We start from the raw sequence: 24480 nt of genomic DNA on the forward strand, positions 1-24480 counted from the left end.
GGAGGTATTGGAGAGGTGTATACACGTGTATGTGGGCGAGATAGCACCTGGTGATGCACCTCCCACGACCACACGATGCAGAGCAGCAAGTGTTACGCAAGGCTGCGTTCAGTGTTACTGCGCATTGCCAACGACTATTCATCGTCTTCGCCGTCGTCTTCCGACTCTTTGATCTCGTCCATGTCGACGTCGAGGCTTTTGGGCGCCTTGTGCCCGATGCTGCGCCCCATGAGCTCGTTGGAGTCGGCCGACGTTTCTTTGGCGCGCATGAAGAGCGGCGAGTTTTCCAGGATCGGGCCCGCGATCGTGAGGAAGACGCCGAGGATCTCTTCGTCGTCGGTCGTAAAGACGCCGTCCGTCTTGTTGATGAGCTGGAGGACGCCAATGACGTCCGTCTTCTTGCCGCGGAGCGGCAGTGCCAGAATCGTCTGTGTCTTGTACCCGAGCTTTTGATCGACTTCCTACACCACCTATGTACAGACCTTCTGATGGCAGTCACCATGGACGACACCTTGTTGAAGCGGGCGTCGTCGTATGCGTTGAGGAGGTTGATCACGTTGCCTTCTTGGGCGACGGCGCCCGAGATGCCTTGGTGCCACGGAATGCGAATGTCGACTTCGCCTTGGAGCGTCCACAGCTCGCCCTTGTTCTTATCCACGAGATATAGCGAGCACCGGTCGGCGCCAATAAGCGTCTGGATGCGGTGCGTGACCGTGAAGATGAGCGAGTTGATGCCGAGGTCTCCGTGCATGGCCTTGACAATGTCGAGCACTTCGGTCACCTTCTTCTGCGCGAGGAGCGCCGTCTTGTGGTTCTGCGCGTTCTGGAGCGCGATGCCGGCCTGCGCCGCGAGGATCGTCATGACCTCCTCGTCCATGTCGGTGAAGCCGCCGTCCTTGTCATTGCCGACACGGTTGAGCGCCTGCATGACGCCGACGATCGCGCCGTGGCCATTGCGCTACGTAGTTCCTCAAAACGTAGAAGGCGAAAAGCCAACGTACCACCGGGACACATAGGATCGAGCGCGTATGGTACCCCGTCTGCATGTCGTACTGCGAGTCGAAGTTCGGGTCGGCGTACGCATTGGCAATGTTGATGAGCTTCCCGGTCGATGCCACGACGCCTGCAATGCCCTAGCGCAGCTGCGATCGAGAAGCTGCGACGGATGGACCGTAGGAGGAGTACCTTGCCGACAGGCACACTGATCTCGGCCGCGCCCTCGGCGACGCTGAGATTCAACGTTTGGCGCGCCGCATCCTACGCTTTGCTCGTGGCGCGGCTGCGCGGAGTAGGACACGTACAAGTTTGAAGAGCGTCGATCGCTCGCAGTTGAGAATCTTGCACGTTTGCTTGATGATCGAGTTGGTAGCTAGATACGTACACATGCTCGACAAGGCACGCGGATCATGGCGTCGTACCTTCCAGCGGATCGAGCTGCATCGTGATGACGCGGAAGGCCTGGATGAGCTTCTCGAGTAGCGTCAGCCGCTTGTTGGCAGCGTTCTCGCCGCTGCTCGCGACGACGCTACATGGCGCATGAGACGTGGTCGATACCGAGCGCGCACGTACCTGTCGCGCTTGGGCCGAAGGCACAACCGTCCGTTCTCGTCTGCGGACGCGCTATCGACGCCCACGACGTTGTAGAAATGATGACCATGGAGCGTACCTCGCTTCGGCGTAGCACTGCTTAATGTAGGTCATTGCGTGGTCGGGGTTGTACGTCTCGCCCGACGAGCGCTACGCAGGACGTCATCCTCTTGTGCACGAGGGGCAGCGTACCAAGGCGAGCTTCTCGGACGCGATCGTGCGCATAAAGGCGAGCGGGTCGTCCGGGCGGCTCAAGAGCGCTTCGGCCGTGACCCACTCGATGAGCGACCGAAAGTTCATCGAGTTGAGGTACTCCTCGCCGCCCTCGGCCGTCTGCGCCTGGCTAGCCATTTCGCTGGGTTTCGCTTCTTTCAACGAAAATGGAAATTGACGTTTCACGTCGCCAACCGCCAAATCTTCCAACCTCTCCATGGTGTCCTTGGGAACCCAAGGCTTGGGTTTGGACATATTTCTCAACATAAAACGCTGTCGACGGGCGATATGGCGCCAGTTCACTCTACGTCGACCTCGACGACGCACTGCAACGTTTGGACTTTCACTGCTGCGCATCAACAAGGTCGTCGGCCTCTCGGTGGCGATCGCGATCAAGCCGAGCCTCCTACCAAATGATCCAAGTCGTTGCTCTCTTCGACGGCGAGGCAGCTCGGCGAGGCCACGACCACGGGAAGTCGATTGAAGAATATTCCTTTGTACCTTTGAGTAGCGTTGCCAATCGGTATACAGAGATCTCTGTACTATGACCTACTGGGTGATCTAGCGCCAATATATCTTGGACGGACTTGCGCTTGAACTAAAGTGGTCTACCATGTGATGTCCTGCGCTCAAGGAAAATGAGTCCGCAGAGCGACCGTAAGATATAGTCGATCTGGAAAGATAGGAGGGTTGCAGTCTGCCTGGGGCGGTGAGATCGCAACGTGGTGGCGACGGTGTCGCCGTTTTCGCGCGGCTGTTCGAATTCGGATCTTGCCGATTTGTACCAGGCAAAGTCCTAGTTAGGCCCTACAAATGGGGCGAAGAAGAGCCTCGATTCGAATCTTTTGCAGAGTTCAAGCAACGACGAACCGATGGAAGACGAGGAGGCGCCGACGAGCAGCCGCGGGGCCCGCCATCGACGAACGCGCAGCGTCGGCTTCCCCGACGAGCATGAGCTCATGGAGCCGGCGGTGCCAGATGATGTGGATGTGCAGCCGGAGCGCGCCCACCGGCGGACCAAGAGCTTTGAGAGCCACGAGCAGTTCCTCGGTATGCTGCAAGCACCACGCTCGCGGGGCTACACCAAGTCGCTCAAGAGCTTGGTCAAGCACTTGGCTCCGGACGGAGCCCAGAACATCACGGGCTCGGCGGTCTCGAGCAGGACGACGCCCACCGGGATGTCGAGCCCCGTGCCACCGTCCCGGCGCCAGAGCCACATGAAGACGCATACGACCAAGGTGTGGTCGCCGCACCAAGACACGGAAGCGCACAAGCATCTTCTCGACTCGAGCAAACCATTAGAGTACGAATTTGCACTCGTGCTCCACAACAAGCCCGCCCGTGCTCGCGAGCTCGAGCTCCATGGCCTCGACAAGGTCGGGAACGAGCAGCGCGACGTGATTCGGCGCTGCGTCAACGCAGGGTTGGACGTTACAGTCGTGGCCAGCACGGTACACACACGCAAGTACCTCTGTCTCCTCGTGCGTCCGACGGCCCAGCGCATGCGCATCGAGCGCAACCGTCTCGCGGTCGAGCGCTGGCTGCAGATTGGCGCTGTTGGCGAGGTGCCAAGCGAGATCGAGCAGCTCATCTACTCGAGCGACTTGGGCTCGTCGCCGGCGCAAGTCGCGGCGGAGCTCGACGACATGGACGACGAGTGCGGGGACATGAAGTTTACGCCGGCCGAGCGCATCCAGACCATTGGCCGCATCCTCACGTCGACCGACGACATTCAAGAGCTCAACCCGCCGGGCGCCAACATCTCGATCGAAGACGTAAACACCAAGGACCCGATCATTGCGGCGTGCTTTCCACTGCACAACCGCAAGGTACATCCATATTCCCATATAAGGCCTGCATGGAGGGTGTCGTAGGTCAATGCGATGCTGCTCGCCAAGAAACACTCGTGGTGGATCAAGTCGGACGACATCACCAACGCGATTCGGTAAGCACAACAGGCTGCATTGGCTATCGTACTCGACACGACGACTGGGGGTAGGTTTCACTATGGCGAGCGCGTCGCCTTTCACTTTTCGTTTATCTTTTTATACACCAAGTGGCTCCTCGTGCCGGCGCTCGTGGGTACGATCCTATACCTCTCGCTGCGCTGGTACAGCGCGATCTACTACATGACGAGCCTCAGCATCTTTGGGTACGCGACCGTCATCATCTGGGGCACGCTCTTCCTCAAGGTACAAAGTATCAACTCTTTGTATCAAGCAGACTCAACTCCTATGCGCGGCATTAGTTTTGGCAGCGCGAGAACGAGCACCTCAACGACATTTGGAACGTGCGTCTCTTCAAGGAGGCCGAGTACCCGAACCCGCGCTTTCGACCCCACGGCTTTCGGGACATTGTCGATTCCAACGGCGTGCTGCTCTTCAAGGAGCCGTACTACAACCCACTGTACCGGATTCCCGCCATGATGCAGACGCTCTTCATCTTTACGCTCTTTACGCTCACGTATGTGGTCGGGACGACGTTTTTCGTGCAGTGGTACACGGCGGCGATGCTTGCGCCCGTCTGCGACGAGTGCCCGCACTGCGAAGGCTTTCTCTCGTGCTTTGACACGGTCGGCGCAACCGTGGGTACGTGGCGCTGGGTGTACATCCTCGTGCAGGGCATCTTCCTCGGCATCACGCTCGACGTGTTTGTCTACCTCTTGAGCGTCAAGCTCCTTCGGTTCTTTGTTGTGCGCGAAAACCACGCGACCGAAGCCCAGATCGACCGCACGATGATCAACCGCCTCTTCATCATCAACTGGATCTCGTTCTTTCTCTGGTTCATGCTCATTGCGTTTGTCGTCGTGCCCTTTGGCGAGCCGGTCGAAGACTGGCTCAGCGACCGGTTTCGATGGACGCGCATCACGGTGAGCTGGCGCGAAGGCCGCATCGACATGAGCACGGCGCTCGTGACGCCACTGCTGATCACGCAAGCGCTCAATTTGCTCATTGACACAGCATTGCCCAATGCCCTTCGGAAGCGCCGACTGAACGCGTTTCGCATGGCGCGCCGGCTCCGCGCCAACCCCGCCGACACGATGCTGGCACTCTCCGAGGCGCAACAGCACGCTGGGAGCCATCGCAGCGGTCGACGGTCGGCGCCAACGATGACGTCGTCGTCGTCGTCCCTCTCGCCCGACACGCCGTCGCTCAACTTTCAGACGAAAATTGAGGTTCGTTTTGAGATTGATGTCGAGAATTTGAGATGGCATTGTAGCTGCAAATGATCACGCCGCTTCGCATCCCGTACATTGAGAACGACTTGCACATTGCGATTCCGTCCATTGAAGGGTTCGAGAACGACAAGGGTGCGACGGCTCGTTGCTTGCACAATGTCTGATGGCGAGAGACTAGAGTTTATGACGGCTGATTCGATTGTCGAAGAGTCGCAACTCGACCTCTACGATGCCTTTGTACGTACCTCTCGTTCGTAGCTAGATTCAGCGTGATGTGGTAGCCCGACTACCTCAAGATGGTCATCCAGTTTGTACGCCGACAAAAGCGCCAAGATCGTCTTTACATGTCGTGTTGTCTAGGGCTACGTGGTCATGTTTTCGGTCGTCTGGCCGTTCTGCGGCATGGCAGCGCTGGTGCGATCACCTTGCATGGTATCAATGTATCGAGTGCGTAGGCCAACAACGCGGTGCACATTCAAAATTGCTTTCATAAGCTCTGCCTCACGCGCCGACGCCCGGTTCCGCGCAAGGCCAACAGCATTGGACAGTGGGAAAAGACACTCTACAGCACGCTCTTCCTCGGCGTCTTTGCGGTCGTCGGGCTTATTTGCATCAGTTCTGGCCAGGTCGAGTACTTTGTCGGGCACTGTCTCGCGCTCGACCGCTTCAATGGCACCGACTACAGGTAGTTTGTCGACCAGTGTTTCCAGCGGTGCTGCATATGGGTCGTAGCATGACGCCAGAGTTTTCGTGCTTTGATCTGCCGTCGCGCTTTCTCATTGCGCTCGTCCTCGAACACGTCGGCCTCGGGCTTATCTACTTGCTGCTGGACAACATCTCGGGCACGCCGGCGTCGCTGCGGTCGTCGTTCCAGCTCAAGCGCGAGCTCATCCGCCGGGCCATTGGCGGTCACAGCCACAACCACTCGGGCTCGCCCCACTCGTCCAGTACGCGACCCTGTCAAATGGCTTGTCTTAGGCGTCTTCTAGGTCGGTCGCAGCACGAGTATGTGTAGTAGGCAGAGAGATCGAAACGCGGGTCGTTGATTGGCTATAAAGCTCCACCAATGAGCACATCGTCTTTTGCACAGTAGCCAATGGCCTTGCGGCGTTTGAGTGGATAAGGTGTTGGGCTTGATCATCATTGAAGAAGCGAAGAGATGGACACGCAGACGACGCAGACGCCCGGCGGGATCCCGGACCTCGTCCTCGACAGCGACGTCTTCACGCTCGACTTCCACCCGCAGCGCAACATTGTCGCCACGGGTCTCATCAACGGCAGCGTCCAAGCGTACGGCGCCTGCCCAATTCACTGCAAGGCTCATCCGACTCGCGTAGCTTTGCCTATGCGCCCGAAGGCCACGCGAGCGTGCTCAGCTTGAGCCACCACCAGGATGCGTGCCGCAAGGTCATGTTCTCGGAAGATGGCAACAGTACGTCCTGATATGCGGTCGGATAGCATCTCATGCCAGGGACGTAGCGCTCTACACGGCGTCGACGGACAAGTCGATCCGCGCATACGACACGACGGGCGGCGTCATGTGGGCCGAGCTCAACGCCCACGCGTACGGTCTTGCGTCTCCTCTTCATTCGCTCATTGCGCATGGGCGGTAGTCACCCGGTCAACACGATGCATCAAATCTCCAACAACATTTTCACGTCGGGCGACGACCAAGGCTGCATCAAGATGTGGGACGTGCGCCAGCACCGCTGCGTCGTCGAGTGGAATGAACACACGGTGCCACGATGATCGTACACAATGTGTATGCTGAGACGAGTGTCTAGGACTACATTTCGGACATGACGACCAATGACGCCAAGGACACGCTGCTGGCGACCGGGTGCAAATGACCTGACCGTGACGTTCTTCGTGCTGACACAGTGTGTAGTGGTGACGGTCGCTTGTCGGTCTACGATCTCAAGAAAAATGCGTTCGTGCGCAAGAGCGATGAGCTCGACGACGAACTGTTGTCGGTTCGCATTGTCAAGGTCCGTCGTCGTCTTTTGGGGTCATGACGTCATATGAATGTGGTGCGAGTAGGGCGGGAAGAAGGTGGTTTGCGGCTCGCAAGATGGCGTCCTCGTCATCTTTAGCTGGGGCACGTGGGGCGACATGTCGGACCGGTTCCCCGGGCACCCGGACTCGGTCGAGACGATCCTCAAGGTCGACGAAGACACGATTTTGACGGGCTCGAGCGACGGTATCATTCGGTATGTTGCACTATAGCGTTGGCTGCAGAATAGTCACCAGTCGAGTAGCGTGGTGCAGGTCCACCCGAACAAGCTCCTCGGTCTCATCGGCGACCACGAAGACTTTCCCGTCGAAGTGCTCGAGTTCTCGCACGACCGTCGCATTGTCGGCAGTGTCTCGCACTCGGACAAGGTCCAGTTCTGGGACGTGGGCTACCTCTTTGACGAAGACGACGACGACGACGACGAAGACGATGGTCAGGAAGCTGCGGGCCTCGCGTTTGAGCCCAAGGACGACGAGTCCATGGACGACAGCGACGACGACAGCGACGACGGCGACAACGGCCAAGCGTTCGGCCGCCAGGCGGCACCGACGCAGCGGGAAGCCTTCTTCTCGGACCTCTAATAAATTACAACCAACACGACCGCCGACCTCGTCCGTTGCCCCGAAGACGCGGTGTCGCAGACCTTTCTCTACCTACTGCAGCAGGTCAGTCGCGTCGTCGACGCCAGTATGTAGACTTGCAGCAAGTCGCATCCGTACAGGTGCCCATCGTGGGTGAACATGGGTCGTCTGAAGTCCTTCGCCTGCTAAGTGCGAAGCCTTTCTCCTGGCGAGCACCTTGGCTACCTGGTGTGGACGACCAAGCCAAACCCCGCGTATCATACCTATGCAGGAGCCAGCGACACCTAAAGCTCCGTCCATGGCAGGGTAATCCTCTCGTGCATGCTTTGAGTCGGATACTGCGCCGAGACCACTGGCTTACGAGGTGAAAAGAGACGCTAAGATTTGCTGGATAATGACCTTGGCGTCGGCTCGACTCCAGTCAGCTTCAACGTGAGAAAGTGATACGTCCAACTCTACCCGCCTTGCGTACATCGTCGAGAGAAGACAAAGGTTGGCGTGTACGTATAAGTATATTGGATGATATGAGCTATTACTTGGTCACCTTCTTGGTCTTCTTGGCCGGCGGCTCTTCAAAGTAGCCCGTCTTGTTGGCCTCGACTTGGCGCTTGATGAACTTCATGCCCGCGAGGTTGAAGCCGATCTGGTTCTTGGCCGAGACGAGGTTCGTTCGCAGCGAGTGCCACAGCGTGTCGAGCTCGCCGAGGAGCGATGCGTTGGCCACAATCTGGTTGTGGTGGACTTTGACGAGGAAGAGGATGCTGTTGCAACACAGCTCGACCTCGAGCTCGGCCGCAATAAGCTGGAGGAGGTACTTGATGAGCTTCTGGACATAGTCGAACGGCAGCACAAGGAGCGCCTCTTCGAGGTCCTGCGCGCGGATCTCACGGAGACTCCGGAGCACATACTTGAGCGGCGAAAAGCCGAGGAGGAGGATATTGCCGCCGGGCGTCGCGGCCTTGGCTTCGTGCTCGGCCAAGTCGATGGCCTCGATGAGCCGCTCGCCGCTCTTGACCGTCTGGATCGTCTTCTTGGTCGCGGTCGCCGACTCGGCCTCAAGGACCGTGTTGGCGCCGTTGAGCGTCGGCGCGCTCGTGTTACTCGGGTTCAAGTCGGCTTCAAACATGGCTTCGAGCTCCTTCTCCTTTTCTTCTTCAATAAACACTTGGTCGTCCGAGCGCGCGTACTTGACGAGCGACCGATCCTGCGACGCCGAGATCAAGAACGACCCGTCGCGCGCGACCGCGATCGCCCACACTTCGCCGAAATGGTTGTTTTCGAGCTTGAGGATGCGCTCAAAGTGGTCGCCGTCCCAGTACGAGACGCACTTGTCCTTGGCGCACGTGAAGAAGAAGTGCGTGCGCGGTACAAAGCAAATGCCCATGATCGCCTCGTCATGCGCAAAGAGCGACTTGTGGCAGTCACCAAAGTCGAGGCCCCAGAGCTTGACGTTCTTGTCGGCCGACGCGGTCACGAGCAGCGTGTCGTCGGACGAGATATCCATGGCCATCACCGGCAGCTTGTGACCATACAGCGAGAGGAAAAACTTGAGCGAGTCGTCGAAGAACACCTTGACCGTGCAGTCGAGGAGCGCGACGGCCACGAGCAGCTTGCGCGGGTCGCTCGAGTGGCTAAACTTGACGCAGAGCACGTCGTCCGACATTTTGAGCATACGGACGTGCGCCAACCCGAGCTTGAGGCTCCCGCCAGCCGCTTGCGCCGCCATTTCAAACTCCCAAAAGTTGACCATGTGGTCGGCGCCGCCGGTCGCGAGGCCCTTCCCGTCCGGACGCACGTCGATCGACCAGATGGCGCCGGCATGCGCATCTGCCTTTTTCCAAATGCACTCGCCAGACGCGAGCTCAAAGAGGAGGAGCTCGCCGGCCTTGGTGCCGACGACGACGTGGAGGTTGCCGGGCGCAAAGACGGCCGAGAGTGCGAGCGAGAAGTCCGTGAGCGTTCGGACGCACTGCATCGAGCGGGCGTTCCAGACCTTGACGGACGCGGACGAGACACTGAGCACGAGCTGGTCGTCGGACGAGATGCACACTTGACGGACGTCGGACCGGTGGCCGGGCAGCGTCACGGCGTGCACCTTGGCGAAGCGCGCGTCCATCGACTCGGCGGACGGCGTCAGTGCATACGTCTCGATCGCGTTGTTGTGGAGCGAGACGAGCACGGACGTCGTGCCGTCCTTGGCAACGTCGGGCGAGAAGGCGAACGACCGGACCTTGGCACTGCACCGGATGATGCAGAGGAGCTCGACTTCGTTCGCGATCGGGTTGGCGTCATCCTCGTCCTTGTCGTCGTCGTCCTCCGCGTCCTTGTCGGCGTCGACGGCCGGGATCGAGAGGCCCGACTTGCCGTCGACCGCTTCCTTCTTGCGGGCCTTTTCACGCGCACGCTTGAGGCGACGCTGCGCCTTCTTCTTTTGCTCGTCGGCCGACCGGAGACGGAAGATCTCGATGGTCTTGCCCGCGCCCTGGCAGCCGAGCAGCGTGCCGTGGCTGTTGTACGCAACGTGCATGGCGCGGTCATGCGTCGAACGCTGGATCGTGCCGAGCAGCGAGAGGCGGTTGTCGCCGACGTTGTCGCCTTCGTTGACGCCGTACACGCGGAGCTTGTTGTCCGACGCACCCGTGAGGATGCGACGCGTGCCCTTTTGCATGTCGAGCGACCAAACTTCGTTGCGGTGGTCGACGCATGTCTGGACGCAGTGCTGTGTATCGAGGTCCCACACCTTGAGGAGCGAGTCTTTCGAGGTCGAGAGCAGCGAGCGCTGGTTCTCGACAAAGCCCACGGATGTAACCGCGTCCTTGTGGCCGCGCAGGCGGTACAAGCCCGACTGACTCACGACGTCCCACACGATGATGTCCGTGTCGCGCGAGCCCGACGCGAGAAGCGCGCCGCCCTCGCCAAAGGCCAAGCACTCGATCGCGTTCTTGTGGCCATCGAGCGTCACCTCGACATTGCCGTTGCTGAGCTTGAAGATGCGAATGATGCCGGTCGAGTAGCCGACAGCGACAAAGGCGCCGTCGAGGCTCAGGCGCAGCGCGGTCACTTGGCCGGCCGTGTCGTTCTCCGTGTCGGCCTTGAGCACGCGCACCTGCGTGCCCGTGCGGATGTTCCACACAATGACGTTCTTGAGCGCGCCGCAGATGGCGAGCTGGCCCGTGAGGTCGTAGACGACCGGCGCGCCCGGGCTAGCGATGACGCCAAAGGCGGCTTCCGGCGCGTACTTGAGGTAGCTCTTCATATCGCGTCGCTTCGCAAGTTCACACTGCAAGCACTGGCGAGGCCATTGGATGGAAATGATTGGTCCGTACAGAGATCCTGTGGAAATGCATACGCCGTATTGCTACGGTTTTATCCGGAAGTGAGCCGCACAAGAAGCTGCTGCTGATGGGTCCAGCAGGTTGGCGTCGGCCTGCGTCCCTGCGACGTGTTGCCGGCGATTGAAGGCAGCCATGCAGCCAGGCGAATGACCCTGTCGTCACCGTATCGCCAGGCGCAAGCTGGCGATCGGTGCTTGTTTTTACTAGTCCGCCATGGCGCGTCATGGGTCATCGAAGCGCTAGGAAAACATTGCGTCGTTCGATGCATGTCTAGGCACCGGCTCCACGCAGTATCATGTAGGTGCATGCGCATGATGTGGCCGCGTTCGATGCGACGATGCCCTCCCGCGTGGGAGCGGGCGCGGCCGTAGCACCGGTCGCGTCCACGGCGTCTTTGCTCCTCGAGTCCGGCGCGCCTCCCGCGCCAAAGATGCGGCAACCGCAGAGAAGAGCAAGTACTAATACAACGATGTGAATAAATAAGCTTCAACCTACGCTATAAAGGACCGACACTAGTTGAGCATGGCCTCCACCGAGAGACGCCGGCGCTTGTTGTCGATGACATGGATATCGCGGCGCGACGCCACCTTGGGCTCGACAATGTCCCGCGAAGACGACGACGATGACGACGACGCGCGGGGACGCATGGGCAGCTGGCTCTGGTACTGGAGCTGGTAATGCATCTGGAGGTACAATTGACGCTGGCGCTGCACCTCGAGCTGCATCATGTGCTGGCGCATCAACTGAGCTTCGTACTGCTGCTGACGCATCTGCTGAATGTACTCTTGCTCGCTCTCGTGGCGCTCGGTGCGCGCTTGGTTGGTCTCGATGCAGAAGACGGCAATCTCGTCAATCGAGAAGCCAAGGTCGCGCAGGCGCTCAATGCGCTTCATGGGCGCCAGGTACAGCTCTTCGTGCGAGCGAGGCGACCCTAGGCGGTCGGCGACAGACGTCGTGTGCGTCGAAATGGGCTTGCCCATGAGGCCAAGGCCGGGCCCACCCGTGCTCGGGACGCTGCACGGGTTGTGGCCGAGCTCAAACTCATGCACCGTTGTCGTCGCCCACGTGACCGTCTTCTTTGTGGTCGTCGTCGGAACCATCGTCGTGCTCATGGTCGCTACTGTCGTCGGTTGGGAGGAAGCTCAAATGCGAGGCTGGACGGACCACGCAAAGCATCCAGACAACCAAGATCTGGTTGCATTACGCACGCCAATTACCCCGCGCGTTCCGCTCGTGTTGATGGCAATTCGGAAAGCGTTACGTCGGCTGTGACATACGTCGTTTTATACCAACGTTTTATCTTGTCTTGGGCTTTGTATCCAAATGCTATCAAAACAATAGTATATCCTGTGGCAGTCTATACCCTGTCACAATGCATATTCAAATATTTAGCATACATTTCTTTACCTACATACAAATACAACCAAGGCGTGAATGCAACCTCTTGAAAATGCATAACACGGCCCGCGTGCGTTTGGGTACCAAGGCCAGTGGCCGTCGTGACGAGCGTGGCGCCGCATGCAATGGTTGTGACTTGCGTGTTCGACGCAGCAAATCCTTTGCGGTGGCAGCTGCGTTATCGACCGAGTAACTCGTGAGTAGCGAGCGTCGGCAGCCGCCGACAGTCCGATCGCATCGATGACACGGCGCTGGTCCCTTTTCACAAGCCGTTCTTGAAGCTGCCGCAGCTGCGAGCGGAAGCGACAGGCGATCTTCCTCCTCCTCCTCGGTGGATTGAACTTTGCATTTCGGTGAGTCGAAAAGTGACACATCTGATATCCACATGTGTAGCTCGCTTACGTACGAGCTCGGAGACGCCGTTCACTTGTCAACGCCAGCGCGATGAGCAGGCGGCTACTTGCAGCTTGTCGCCAGCACCACGCAGCCATCCGCGGCGTGTTGTCAGCGGCGCGCAGCCGCCGAACTGCGTTCAGGTTCGAAGCACTGGCTCGGCGTCCGGATAATCGGCGTCCGGATACCGCATCCTTGAGCCAAACAGCAAAGTGGCAGGATGGCGACTTTGACGAGGTGGGCCGACGCGCCCGGGACGCTCGTCGCCGTCGGCGCCTCCGTGGCCCTCGGCCTCTTCTACGCGGCGTTCCAGCTCCACTTGCTCCCGGTGCCGCTCGCGCGCATTGCTGGACGGCTCTACTTTTACCCGACGCTGCCCTTGACGTACCTTGCGCGGCGCAAGAACTATTTCACGCTCGTCGACTCGCACGTCTTCCTGGGCGCTGTGCCCATTGCCGCGCTCGGCCATGTCGAGCAAATGCACGCGCGGGGCGTCCGCGCGGTCGTCAACCTCTGCGACGAGTACGCTGGGCCGGTTGTGGCGTACCGCAAGCGGGGCATCCAGCAGCTCTGGCTCCCGACCGTCGTACGCTCTCTACATGTATTACGTTACAGCATTAGCTTCACAGGGGATGGTAGGACCACACGGAGCCGTCGCTCGAAGACATTCGCAAGGCGATCGACTTTATCTCGTTCCACAAGGAGCGCGGGTCGCGCGTCTACATCCACTGCAAGGCGGGCGCCGGGCGCAGCGCCACCATCGCGTTCTGCTGGCTCCTCCACGCCAAAGAGACGTGGAACCTCCCCGAGACGCAGCTCTATCTGAGCGTACGGCGCAAGGTACGCAAGACGCTTGGCCAGCAGCCGAATGCCATCGCGTACTTTGCGTCCCTTCGCCCGCCGGTCACATCGCCCGTCTTTCCCGCGACGCTGTCCAAGGCTGGACAATAAAGCGGTGGCAACCTACATAGTGCCTTGCACCCTCTTCTAAGGAGATGGAGGGTTGTGGTTCTAACGTTATAAAACAGAGCTAGGACTCGTAGTAGACACCGTAGCCGCCGAAGCGCAGTTCGCGGTCGTACTTGGCCTTCTCGTGCGGGTCGGAGAGAATGGCATATGCGGCCGTCATGTCCTTGAACAGCACCGCGTCAGCCTCCGACTTGGCCTTATCTAGAAGACCACCCACATAGTCCGACGTCCACTGTCTGCCACCGACGCAGTACCTGGGTGATGTTTCAGTGCGAGCTTTCGGTACGAGATCTTGATCTCGGACGCTGTCGCAGTGATAGGCACGTGCAGCACCTCGTAGTGGGACTTGACGCGCACGGGAGCTTGTGGCTTGTGCGTCTGGTGCCGGTTCCCGCCATTTTGCGACGCCCGACCACCCTTGTTGGACGATGATTTGCTGCCGTAAAAGTAGTCGTTGTACGGGTCGTAGCCGCCACGACGCTCCTGCTGCTTCTGGCGCTCCTTGCGCTGCTTGGCCCGCGCTCGCTCCTGCTGCTCGTACTCGTGCGCGGCGGCCTTGGCTTGCGCAGCGCGCAATTCCGCTGCGAGGGCATCGTGCTCGTCCTGCGTCGCGCTTGCCTCGGTCGCGTCCATGTAGGCGCGGAGGTCGGCGATGCCGTCCTTGAACTTGAGCAAATTTAGCAAACAGCGCGCTTTTCGCAGCAGCGCACGGTAGTAATTTGGCTTGCGCGAGAGCGCATCTTTGCAGTCGGCAATCGCCGGCGTCCACTTGGCCAGCCCCATGAGCGCCGCCGCGCGGTTGCAGAAAAGGACCGCGTTGTACATGTCGTGGTCGGCGTCGAGCCCGAGCCCGGCCGAGTAAAAGTTGATGGCGCGCACGAAGTTGCCGCAGCTGAACGCATCGTTGCCCAGGGCCTAGTCCGCCATCTTGTTGCATGCAACGTTCACTCGGCGTACCTTGGCCTGCTTCATGTCGAGCCAGAGCTGCTTGAGCTTGAGCACATACTTGCTCGTGGGCGCCGCCTCTTCCAGCTCATGGAGCACCGTCTCGGCGTTCTCGACCTAGTTGGCCATTTTACTAGCAGCAAATGTGGACGTCGACTACCTCGTCCAGGTAGTGCAAACTACGTGCGTACTGAAGCCCAAAGTCGATGCCGAGGGCCACGATCGCAGTGTGCAACTGCAGCTGCTGCATGGCATACGCCTTTGCATCCGAAAAGCGCCTAGTACCGTCCCCCGTAGAACACGATATCACGGCAGAGGAGAACGGTGCGACGTACTTGAGGGCCACGAGCGCATTCATCTTCTGGAGCACGAGGTCGCGGCTGTACGGGGCGTACGTAAGGGCGCTTGTCGTTTGCTGCAGCGCTTTCGCCGTCTCGAGCACATCAAAGCACCACTTGGCTTCGTGCAGCGCCGAGACGAACGCCTCGACGTCGCGAATCGCATGGTCGACCTGCGGCTTGTACACGGTCTGCTCTTCGGGACTGGCGTGCGCTAGCAGCTTGTAGACGCCGAGAAAGGTGTTGCGCGCCCGGTCGTGGTCGCCGAGGAGCAAGTGGCACCGCCCGTAGCGCAGATGCGCCTACAAGCATGTGCCAAATCGTACAAGCGCCTTGATAGTCGATGTACCCGAAGGTACGTGGGGTTGAGCGCCATCGCAGCCTCGGCGTCTTGAAGCGCCTCGCGGATCTTGTGCAGCATCATGAAGGCGGCGGCGCGGTTGGCGAGCATCTTGGCGTGTTCTGCCATGACGCGATCGAACGCTGGCTCATCCGCGAGGCTCTCCACGCCGCGGGTGTAGAACTGGGCGGCCGCCAGGTAGTCCTTGCGTTGGTACGCGGCGCTGCCGTCGCGCTTGCACTGAATCCATGCCGGCTCGACCGGCGGCGGCGTCGGTGGAGGCTTTGGAACCGGGGCTGGAGACGGCATCGGGGCTCGTTTTGGACGGGGCACGCGGCGCTTGGCGCCTTTTGTCGATGGTTTGGGCGTAGTACCAAAGGCAAAACCAGGGGCGGGCGGCGGTGTCTCCCACGGCGACTCGAAGAGCTCGCGGTTGCAGTTTCGGAGAGGGCAAATGTTGCCCACTTCAGCGCACGGGGCGCAGAGATGCAAGTCCACAAACACCGTTCGAAGCGCCTGCTGGCAGCACGAGCAATGCACTAGGAATGGTGCGTGCGGCTGCGTGCGCGCGTCGAGTCGGTGGACCTCGCACAGTCGAATGTACTCGCAGTCGGCGCCGTTCGGTGGCGGCTCGTGGACGTTGAACGCCTGGAATTGATGCATGAATGCATCGTCGATCGGTCTACGCAGGTAAGTTTGCGAGGAGCTCCGCAGTAGAAGAATGGGCGTACGCCGAAGTGGTTGGAGGTGTGGTCGCGGGTTGCGGTGGCGCGGAATCAAAGCCATGTCGGCCCGGTCCAGGCGACTGGATCGGACTCGGGGCCGGTTGCGACGCTGGAGGTACCGCAAAGGTGTCTGCCTGAGGCATCGCGAAAGGATCGATCGTGGGACTCGGGGACGATGCAGATCGGACAAACTTTGTCCGGAAGGCAGCATTCAATGCCGCCTGCTTCGTCTTCTTCTTCGAGCTGCCCTTTTCCGGCTTGTTGTCGGGCACGAAGGGATTGGCCGCAGCGACAAAGACGGGCTCGGCCGTGTCCATGGGAATGTCCTCGTCGGGCGCCGCATGGTTGTTACTTGGGAACGCAAAGCCGGTCGGAGGCGGCTGCACGGGCGAGTACGCGGGAGCCGTCGGAAAGGAGGCTGCCGGTGTGCTGAACGCAAACGGTGGCGGTGTCGAGGCCGCAGCCGGCTTTGGTCGCGCGCGCCGTGCACTCGCCTTCTTTGGCTTCGTATCGGTGGTGCCAAAGGAGAAGAGCGGCGGATCGCTCAATGGCGCAAAGGTCGTCGTCGCTGGCATGGCCATCGGGGTGTCGGGGCACTCGTTCTCTGGTGGGTCCGAGTCGTCGCTGGAGCTGTCGCTGTAGTCTACCAAGGTCGGCTCGTCTGCATGAAGCGCCATGAGATCCACTGACGCACGCGATGGCTTCGATCGCACCTGGCATCAACTGCGGGACGAGGCGGCGTGGGATCCAGCAAGGTGAACGTTATCCAAGCAATTCCGGTTGCTTCAGCTCATATCCGGTTGCTCGTATCCGGAGATCGCACCCAAGTTGAAGCTGGGCTTGCACACATGACCAGCATTGGCACCACGATTGGCACCTGCCCTCGACTACGAGGTTGAGTGTCTCGTACGGTCGAGCGTTTCCAGCTTCATTGCCTCAGTCCTTTCAGTGCTTGCAAGCCAACGTTTGGTCAGTTGTGGTATTTAGTTGCTGCTTTAGCGGGAAGAACGAGTGCTGCTGATTCTTGGGTGCAAGCTGGCCACGCATTTTGAAAGATCCGAGACGAACCGACATCACAAGCGTACGGTAGGATCGTCTGGTGCCCCGACGCACGCGGAAGCGTTCGACGCCCGTATTTGCATTTTGCGTATTTTATCGCGGTGCCACGTAGCGCCAGCCGTCCGTCGACCACCCCTCGACCCTCTCCACCGCCTCGACGCCAGAGCATGTAGCTCTCGTGGGCACTTGCGCAGGTGGGAGCCGTGCTTCGCGAGAAATTATATAGTTTTGGGGAAGGCTTGGCGCAGGATCTAAGACAAACGCAAAACAGCACAAAAGACAACAGCAACAAGGCCGCACATGCCATGCCAACTTGCCGTGTGGGACCGCGATGCATCGGCAGCGTTTTCGTAGTCGATTCGACGCCACCTTTCGACCGTGCGACCATGGCGTCGTCTTGCCATGTTGAAGTTGCTAGGACTGTTGAAGCGTTCCCGTTGGGGTTCATTCTGGACTTTGACAAACTGCCGACTCCAGACAATTCAAAAAGCTGAAGATGCAAAAGATGACGGACTCTTTGATGAGTGCCACTCCAGTCGCTCAGAGCTGCCTTCGAGATGGCAGGAGGCTGGACATCCTCGTTCGCGACATGCAGCGCATGGCCTCGCCCGCCGCCCTCCTTGAGGCCCTCCCGCGCAACGACCTCTACGATTCAGCCAAAAGGGGGCGAAGACGCGCCGAGCACCGAGGACTTAAGGTGGGCGCGGCGTCGTGGACTCTTCTGGCGACTACTAGCTTGTTGAATAGGAAGCGCGATGAATGCCAACAAGCAAGATTTCTTGAAATTTCAGTGCTGGGCCACTGGTGCTGCGCCAGTGTAATGCACAAACGTTAACGTGCACAAACAGGACAACTCACATTGGAGACGGGAGGTCTGGAATCATCGGGCGCGCCAACAGATTCTGTGCAAAGTGATGTGCGACTCGCCTGCTTTACGCGGGCAATAAGGAAGACGAGGCTGTTGTCAGACGCATTACCACAAGACACATCTTGAAACGAAGTCGCTGGGCATGAGAAAAGCGGGCTGGAAACAAGAATATCGGGCGATGTTGGACTCGACGCGTTTGTCAAGCCGGCGTACACGCGTTGGTGCCTACATCGATTCGTACACTGTGGCATTCGGCCGTCGCTCTCAGAGGCTTTCCGCAAAAGCGTCAACGTAACCAGCAACACGACAGATTCGTACACCGAGTGCACCAAAGTCGGTGAGACCTCACGCAATGGTCGTCGGCCTTCGAGGAAGCGCGGCAGACACAGTCCAGTACATTCAATCGCTATCAGCAAGGCCATGAATACCAAGCACTGAGCGCCAAGAAACATAGAAAGCGTGTGCATTCCATGCCAATTCGAGGTTATTCGGGTTGTTGTGTACCCTAAACAAACCTCCCAGCTGCCATTTGATAACTCGTTTCGAGATTTCTCTGCACAAGTTAGTGTCGTTTGGTTGAAACATCGCCACCAAACAGCCAAATTTCACCAATCATTTGTCTTCCCGTGCATTCGCAAGGAAAGGTTACGTGTTATCTTGTCTGCATGCTCGTTGATTTGGCACCTGATGGAGTACTAGAAAACTACAGTTTGCAGTTTGCCTGTAGACACGACGGGCAGTTCAACAGATCTGGACGGCCCTCTGCCAATTGACAGTGTCACATGCAACACATGGTCCCACCAGGTGGATCGCACCCTCGCGGTTTGGCACGTCGCGTCATTCCGTAATTGTTGCACTCATGGCAGAAGCGTGCCTCTACGCAGCCCTCGCCGTCAAGTCGATCCTCGTGAGCTCGTCGCTTTGCGGGTCGGCCACGACGCCATGCCTTGTGTCGCCCACGTGCACCCTCCTCGGAAGCGCACCGCCGACGCAAGCGACCAACGGCGTCTTCTACTCGGCCGACGCTGTCGGCGACATGGCTGGTTTCAATGGCAACTCGTTGTGAGTGCTTCCACGCTGAAACGCGTCAACTCATGACGTCCTTTTAGATTTGTCAAGTCGAACACGACCAAATTCATGGACATGTCCCTCATGGCGTTGCCATCGAGCTTGACTAGCTTGTAGTACTTTTACTGATATGCGGTGGAATCTCATAACGTGTATTAGGTTGGCCCACCCACAATCTCCTCGCAACGTCTCATCTCTACTTCTTGCATAGCAAAGCAACCTTGTTTGCGGACATTCCAGACAATTTTGAATGGCCCAAGGGGCTCACGTGGCTGTACGCCGCGGCGCGCATTCCACTCGACTCATCGTGAGACCGTAGGTCTCTTGACAATGGCGTCTTGAACGACGTCCCCGCCAACCTCCCAACGGCAGTGAACCACATGTACGATCTCAACACGGATATCAACGACAGGTAGCTCACTATGCTTTGTCTAGTGAGTTTGGCAACGTGAACTGGTCGTCCATGCCGGCCATCCAGCCGAGATGGGACTATCTGTATGCTAAGAACACTGACTCGTCCTTACAGGCTTGTAGGAGCCTCTCGACCAACAAAATTGTGAACGTCACCAACGTCGACCTCTCCAACTTTACCTTCTTGTACACTGCTACGACGAATTCTGGTTCTCATATATTCCGATAGCTCGGTGTACGACAACAAACTCAAGGACTTCGCCAACGTGACCTTCTCGTCCAAGCTTGTCTACCTGTAGAACCAGACTGGTCTGCATATCAGATCTGAGAACGTGTTGTGTAGGGGTCTCTCTGGGAACCTCCAGACCTTTACCGTGTCGAGAGCGACCTACAACGTCCTCAACGCCATGCGCAAGTATGTACCCGGGAAAGGCTACGTCGGCTACGAGCTCCAAGACGGCAACTTCCGCACGAATATCAACGCCGCCACATGCAAGAGCATTGGTGGCATCGTCGAGCCCATTTTTACGTCAAGTCTCACTTCGCATCAAGCGTGTGTGCTGCCAGGTACAACATTCTTCCTCTCGATCAACCATATCTTATATATCTCTATTTTACCCTAGACCCGACACCCAGCCCCACCACCGTCGTGCCGACCGCAGCCCCGACAATGGCGCCCAATGAAACTACCTCGTCCAGTACGTTGCCGATGACGCATTTCCATCAAAAATGGGACTTTCTTGTAGACACAAGTGCTGTGCTCGGTGCCGGTGTCGCCGTCGCGATCGTTGTGCTGCTTCTGGGCGCCTACTGCCTCTGGAAGCGCCGCAAGACATCGTCCGATGCCTCGGCCGATGCCTACTTCCATCGAGCACCCAACCGCAAGTCGACTGGCGCCAGCGAGGTCACGGGATCGATGCCCTCTGGTGACAACGCGCGCCGGCACTTTGACGTCGACCTCACGAGTCTTCGCATGCTGCGCCTTGAAATGACCGACTTGATTGTCAACAGCAGCGCGCCAATCGCCGCCGGGGCGCACGGCGAAGTCTGGTATGGCACGTACGCTGGTCAGCCCGTCGCCATCAAGCGCACCAAAGACAAGTCGTCCAAAGCCATGGCGAAAATGTCGTCCGAGATTCTCCTCCTCGCCAGGTTTTCAATTACCATGCAGGGCTCCTGGATCTGACATGGCACACTTGTAGAATCCAGTGTCCGTACGTTGTGGCACTTGTCGGTGCCAACTGGAGTCGGCCCTCGGACCTCGAATGCGTCGTTGAGTACATGAACCTCGGCGACCTCCGCGCGTTTCTCGCAGCAACACCCGCCAGCAGCTTCCCGTGGACGCACAAGCAAGCGAGCATCTTGCACGTGGTCTATGGCCTTATTTACCTCCACACGTTCGAGACGCCCATCATCCACCGCGATCTCAAGTCCCGAAACGTGCTCTTGGATACTATCAAAGGCACCAAGCTCACCGACTTTGGCGAGTCGCGCGAAATGGACGAGAACACGCTCACGAACGGCATTGGCACGTACCAGTGGATGGCGCCCGAGATCTTCTCGGGCCACGACTACTCGACGGCGGCGGATGTCTACTCGTTTGGTACACCTCTCTTTCTTAGGGGTAGGTTCTCATAGTAGGGCTAGGGGTGCTGCTGTCCGAGTACTCGACGCACCGCGTGCCGTACATGGATGCGATCAACCCACCCACGAACCGCCCAATGAACCAGCAGTTTGTGATGGCCCAAGTCATGGCAGGCCAGATTCGCCCGACGTTTGACACGACGACGACGCCGCCGTGGGTCCTCGACCTCGCCAACCAGTGCTTGGCATTTGACCCGGCCGACCGTCCGTCCATGCTGCAGATTGAAAACATGATTCCCAAGACACTCGCACTCTAGTAGATAGTCCGCATCCCAACGTTCGCGAACAAACTAGAGACAACTGTGCGTAGTAGTACATTGGAAACGCGCGATATCGCCAACTTGAAGAGCACGAAGGACAAGAACGTCGTGGACCGCATAAAGCACAAACTCTGCATGGCGCGGCGTCAGGACACAGACGACGCAGTATGATAACAGAGCATGTCATTGACACCCAACACGCAACACAGCGAGCGTCGCGATACCGGTACCAGAAGCACTAGAAGCAACACCGGCGGTGACGTCGCGGCGCGCCACGCGAGTCATGAATATAGTGCCGTCCACGAACGATCTCAAGGTCTGTAGGCGTTGCATGATTCAATGTCGAGGGTCGGATACACCGGCGCTCTTGGCGCAACTCGTGAGTGGCATTGTCTATTGTTCCATATTTCGAATGTACACTAGGACAATGTATGAGCTGGACTATACGAGTAGTGACGATCCCGCCTTCTTGTGTTGCTGGTGCAGTCGCAAGGGTGAGCTGCAAGGATAGTGTTCAGAAGCGTGAACGCCCAGCATCGTTGCATGGTCGACAGCCCCATGCACCGCGATCACTCCACGTGGCCAGAAGGCGGTGACTAAACCCACGCAACGTTCGGTGCTGCTCCGTAGTGTCTGCCCACGAAAGACATGTCGAAACTATTGCATCCATTTCCTTGTATTCTACTAGTGCTTGTGGGTATTTATTCAAAGCAATTGAGTGTTCATGGCGCGAGCACTCGCGCTTGATGGACATTGAAGCCGTCCTAAGTTGCGTGCGTTTCGCCAGTGCGCCGACACGTGGCCGCTTGCGTTCGAAGTGGACGGGGCGACACTCCACTTTAATACAAATATCAAGTGTAAGAGGGCGGGCGACATGGCGACCTGGCTTCGAACTTCGAGACCCACGAAGATCCAAAGGTTCGAAGTGTGGCCAATCGTACATTTGAGCGAGTCCACGCACAAGTGGCATGCGCTTCTGGACCCTTGCGCTCCTGGCGCCGCTGGTACGTCGTCGTCGCCGAGGAGAATGGTCTCATAGCATCGACGTACGTAGCTGGCTCAAGTGGCGCCGCAGAAAACCGAGGCCAACAAGCTCCAGATTGCGGCCGAGAATGCATTCGCAAGCGGCGATCTAAAGAAGGTAGGCAACGTGCACGGACTCGCTGGCACCTCATGCCGCCCAGGCCATCTCGCTCTTCACGCAAGTCATTGACCTTGATCCGAACGAGCGCGTCTACTACAAGCGGTACCGCGCCTACTTGAGCGATCGCAAGTACGGGTCCGCCTTGGCAGACCTCACGTCGGCCGTCACGTTCAAGCCGACGTACACGCAGGTGGGCCGAGCATGCTATATCGGAGCTCAATGCTCATGCAAAGATCCCATTGCTAGGGCTTTCTGCAGCGCGGGCGGCTGAACCTCATGATTGGCAACTGCGCCGACGCAGTCGCGGATTTCTCCGCCGTCCTCAGGTACGATGGCACACTTCCACCACGAGCACAACCTCATCCCCTTATCCTTGTAGCCTCGAGCCCAGCAACGGTCCCGCGAGCGAAAGCTTGAGCAAGAGCCGCGAGTGCGCGCAGCTGCTCGCCGATGCGACCGCAGCGCAGGTAGCCTTCTACCTCCATCGCTTCTGCCTCTAAGTGGCGATGCGCAGCAACGTGGGGACTATGCGAATGCCCATCGGTTCCTCTCGGGTGCAATTGACGCCCACGCAATCTCGAGTGCGCAGCTTCTCCTGCAGCGCGCCGAGCTTAGGTACAGAAACACCAGCAACACCGTCTTCGTCACCATCGTCTGCGATACTAGCCGTGCGATGGGCCAAACCTTCGACTTGATTTCGGACACGGGCAGCGTCCTGCGCATCGACTCGGCCAACGTGCGCGCGCTCACGATGCGCGGCCAGGCGTACTACTCGCTCGGCGACGTCCAGTCGCTCGAAGCGGCCCTTACGCACTACCGTCAAGGGCTGCACTCAGACCCGGAGCACAAGGAGATGAAGGCCATGTTCCGCAAGGTACCATGCCATATGCTCCAACTAAAGACTCAAGAGACGCGAACAGCTCAAGAAGCTGCTCAAGTGGATGCAGTCGTCGACGAACGCGATGGAGTCGGGCCGGTAGTCGACCCAGTCGAGCAATCTCGTCTAGGTCTTGACGATTCGGGTAGGTACGACGACGCGGTCGAGGACCTCGAGCTTGCGGTCGCCGAAGACCCGCACCACGATACGCTCAACAAGGACCTCAACTTCAAGCTCTGCGCGAGCTATAACCATATCGCCAAGTACACGCTCGCCAAGGCTGCATGCTCCGAGGTACGGCCCTCTCGTGCGAGATATTTGTATCAAATTATCAATTCTAGACTCTGCGTGTGGACCCCAACCATGCCGCCGCACACTCCAAGCTCGGCGACGTGCTCATCAACTTGGAAGAGTACGACGAAGCCGTGCGCCACCACAAGCGCGCGTGCGAGCTCGACGGCGACAACCGCGCGGTACGTCCTTCGTATACACCCAAGTGCCATCAGGCTCATCGTACTTCTGGCGTAGTTCCAAGAGGGCTTGCAGCGGGCAGAGACGGCGCTCAAGCAGAGCAAGAGCAAGAACTACTACAAGATCTTGGATGTGGCCCGGGACGCGTCGAGCCAAGCCATCAAGAAGGCGTACCGCAAGAAGGCGCTCGAGTGGCACCCCGACAAGCACGCCGACCGCGGCGTACGTTGTCCCGTCATCATTGCCCTGGCGGATGGAGGCCTCACGGCATCATACTAGGAGGAGGCATCGGAAGCCGCCAACAAGAAATTCCAAGAAGTGGCCGAAGCGTACGAGATTCTCTCCAACGAAGAGACGCGCGCCCGGTACGATCGCGGCGAAGACGTGAGCGGCAACGGCCAGCAGCAGCAGCAGCACAACCCGTTCCAGCACTTTCAGCAAGGCGGCCGCAATTTCCATTTCCAGTGGGGCTAACCATCTCGATGCTCAACCGCTCCATCCACCTCATCATCATATTGCGTCGATAACGCGAAACATGGAGCCAACTGTTGTCGTCTTGCTGTAGTAGCACCGTCATGCCCACGTGTAGTCCTAGTACATGCAGAGCGGTCGGCGCAGGACTGCCACTCACAATCCGACGGCGGCAACGTTTGATGGTGTGA

At 58.7% G+C, this 24480-nt stretch overlaps 9 protein-coding genes across 10 annotated transcripts; 5 read left to right on the top strand and 4 right to left on the bottom strand.

The window, feature by feature from the left end:
- Positions 1–85: 85 nt before the first annotated feature.
- On the bottom strand, positions 86–1968 carry SDRG_09110 (hypothetical protein). The gene is made up of 9 exons (XM_008615023.1): positions 1780–1968; positions 1667–1737; positions 1570–1620; positions 1419–1525; positions 1302–1369; positions 1186–1257; positions 1002–1133; positions 512–958; positions 86–461 (listed from the first exon to the last, which is right to left on the bottom strand). The coding sequence occupies exons 1-9, from the start codon at positions 1936–1938 to the stop codon at positions 135–137; spliced, it is 1434 nt and encodes a 477-aa protein (XP_008613245.1). The 5' UTR covers positions 1939–1968; the 3' UTR covers positions 86–134.
- Positions 1969–2672: 704 nt separating this feature from the next.
- SDRG_09111 (hypothetical protein) lies at positions 2673–5993 on the top strand (the record flags this gene model as incomplete). The annotated part of the gene is made up of 11 exons (XM_008615024.1): positions 2673–3629; positions 3675–3745; positions 3800–3992; positions 4049–4975; positions 5020–5110; positions 5157–5215; positions 5260–5289; positions 5339–5392; positions 5434–5663; positions 5711–5925; positions 5968–5993. The coding sequence occupies 11 exons, from the start codon at positions 2673–2675 to the stop codon at positions 5991–5993; spliced, it is 2853 nt and encodes a 950-aa protein (XP_008613246.1).
- Positions 5994–6137: 144 nt separating this feature from the next.
- On the top strand, positions 6138–7573 carry SDRG_09112 (hypothetical protein; the record flags this gene model as incomplete). The annotated part of the gene is made up of 8 exons (XM_008615025.1): positions 6138–6268; positions 6316–6410; positions 6458–6542; positions 6592–6715; positions 6763–6818; positions 6867–6966; positions 7019–7188; positions 7237–7573. 8 exons carry the CDS (start codon positions 6138–6140, stop codon positions 7571–7573), a joined length of 1098 nt encoding a protein of 365 aa, XP_008613247.1.
- A 492-nt stretch (positions 7574–8065) lies between these two features.
- SDRG_09113 (hypothetical protein) lies at positions 8066–10971 on the bottom strand. Its single transcript, XM_008615026.1, has one exon. It carries the CDS (start codon positions 10827–10829, stop codon positions 8106–8108), a length of 2724 nt encoding a protein of 907 aa, XP_008613248.1. The 5' UTR covers positions 10830–10971; the 3' UTR covers positions 8066–8105.
- Positions 10972–11357: 386 nt separating this feature from the next.
- SDRG_09114 (hypothetical protein) lies at positions 11358–12143 on the bottom strand. Its single transcript, XM_008615027.1, has one exon. The coding sequence runs from the start codon at positions 12018–12020 to the stop codon at positions 11421–11423; it is 600 nt and encodes a 199-aa protein (XP_008613249.1). The 5' UTR covers positions 12021–12143; the 3' UTR covers positions 11358–11420.
- Positions 12144–12919: 776 nt separating this feature from the next.
- SDRG_09115 (hypothetical protein) lies at positions 12920–13650 on the top strand (the record flags this gene model as incomplete). Its single annotated transcript, XM_008615028.1, has 2 exons — positions 12920–13285; positions 13339–13650. 2 exons carry the CDS (start codon positions 12920–12922, stop codon positions 13648–13650), a joined length of 678 nt encoding a protein of 225 aa, XP_008613250.1.
- A 17-nt stretch (positions 13651–13667) lies between these two features.
- On the bottom strand, positions 13668–16778 carry SDRG_09116. Of its 2 annotated transcripts, XM_008615029.1 has the most exons (8): positions 16730–16777; positions 16023–16677; positions 15301–15973; positions 14949–15253; positions 14774–14891; positions 14626–14730; positions 13923–14583; positions 13668–13869 (listed from the first exon to the last, which is right to left on the bottom strand). In XM_008615029.1, exons 1-8 carry the CDS (start codon positions 16734–16736, stop codon positions 13730–13732), a joined length of 2664 nt encoding a protein of 887 aa, XP_008613251.1. In that variant the 5' UTR covers positions 16737–16777; the 3' UTR covers positions 13668–13729. The 2 variants fall into 2 exon arrangements, with proteins under 2 accessions (XP_008613251.1, XP_008613252.1); XM_008615030.1 differs by having other exon boundaries at positions 13923–14730; positions 16730–16778.
- A 2024-nt stretch (positions 16779–18802) lies between these two features.
- SDRG_09117 (TKL protein kinase) lies at positions 18803–21421 on the top strand (the record flags this gene model as incomplete). The annotated part of the gene is made up of 12 exons (XM_008615031.1): positions 18803–19005; positions 19053–19124; positions 19223–19285; positions 19331–19393; positions 19447–19506; positions 19546–19608; positions 19652–19717; positions 19766–19989; positions 20046–20120; positions 20169–20574; positions 20625–21025; positions 21070–21421. The coding sequence occupies 12 exons, from the start codon at positions 18803–18805 to the stop codon at positions 21321–21323; spliced, it is 1950 nt and encodes a 649-aa protein (XP_008613253.1). The 3' UTR covers positions 21324–21421.
- An 864-nt stretch (positions 21422–22285) lies between these two features.
- Positions 22286–24292, top strand: SDRG_09118 (hypothetical protein; the record flags this gene model as incomplete). The annotated part of the gene is made up of 12 exons (XM_008615032.1): positions 22286–22330; positions 22381–22467; positions 22511–22660; positions 22717–22796; positions 22850–22937; positions 22985–23085; positions 23137–23344; positions 23391–23446; positions 23497–23641; positions 23689–23820; positions 23876–24040; positions 24098–24292. Exons 1-12 carry the CDS (start codon positions 22295–22297, stop codon positions 24290–24292), a joined length of 1443 nt encoding a protein of 480 aa, XP_008613254.1. The 5' UTR covers positions 22286–22294.
- Positions 24293–24480: the final 188 nt, after the last annotated feature.

Source organism: Saprolegnia diclina (assembly GCF_000281045.1).
Source record: "Saprolegnia diclina VS20 unplaced genomic scaffold supercont1.29, whole genome shotgun sequence".
NCBI classification, from domain to species: domain Eukaryota; phylum Oomycota; class Saprolegniomycetes; order Saprolegniales; family Saprolegniaceae; genus Saprolegnia; species Saprolegnia diclina.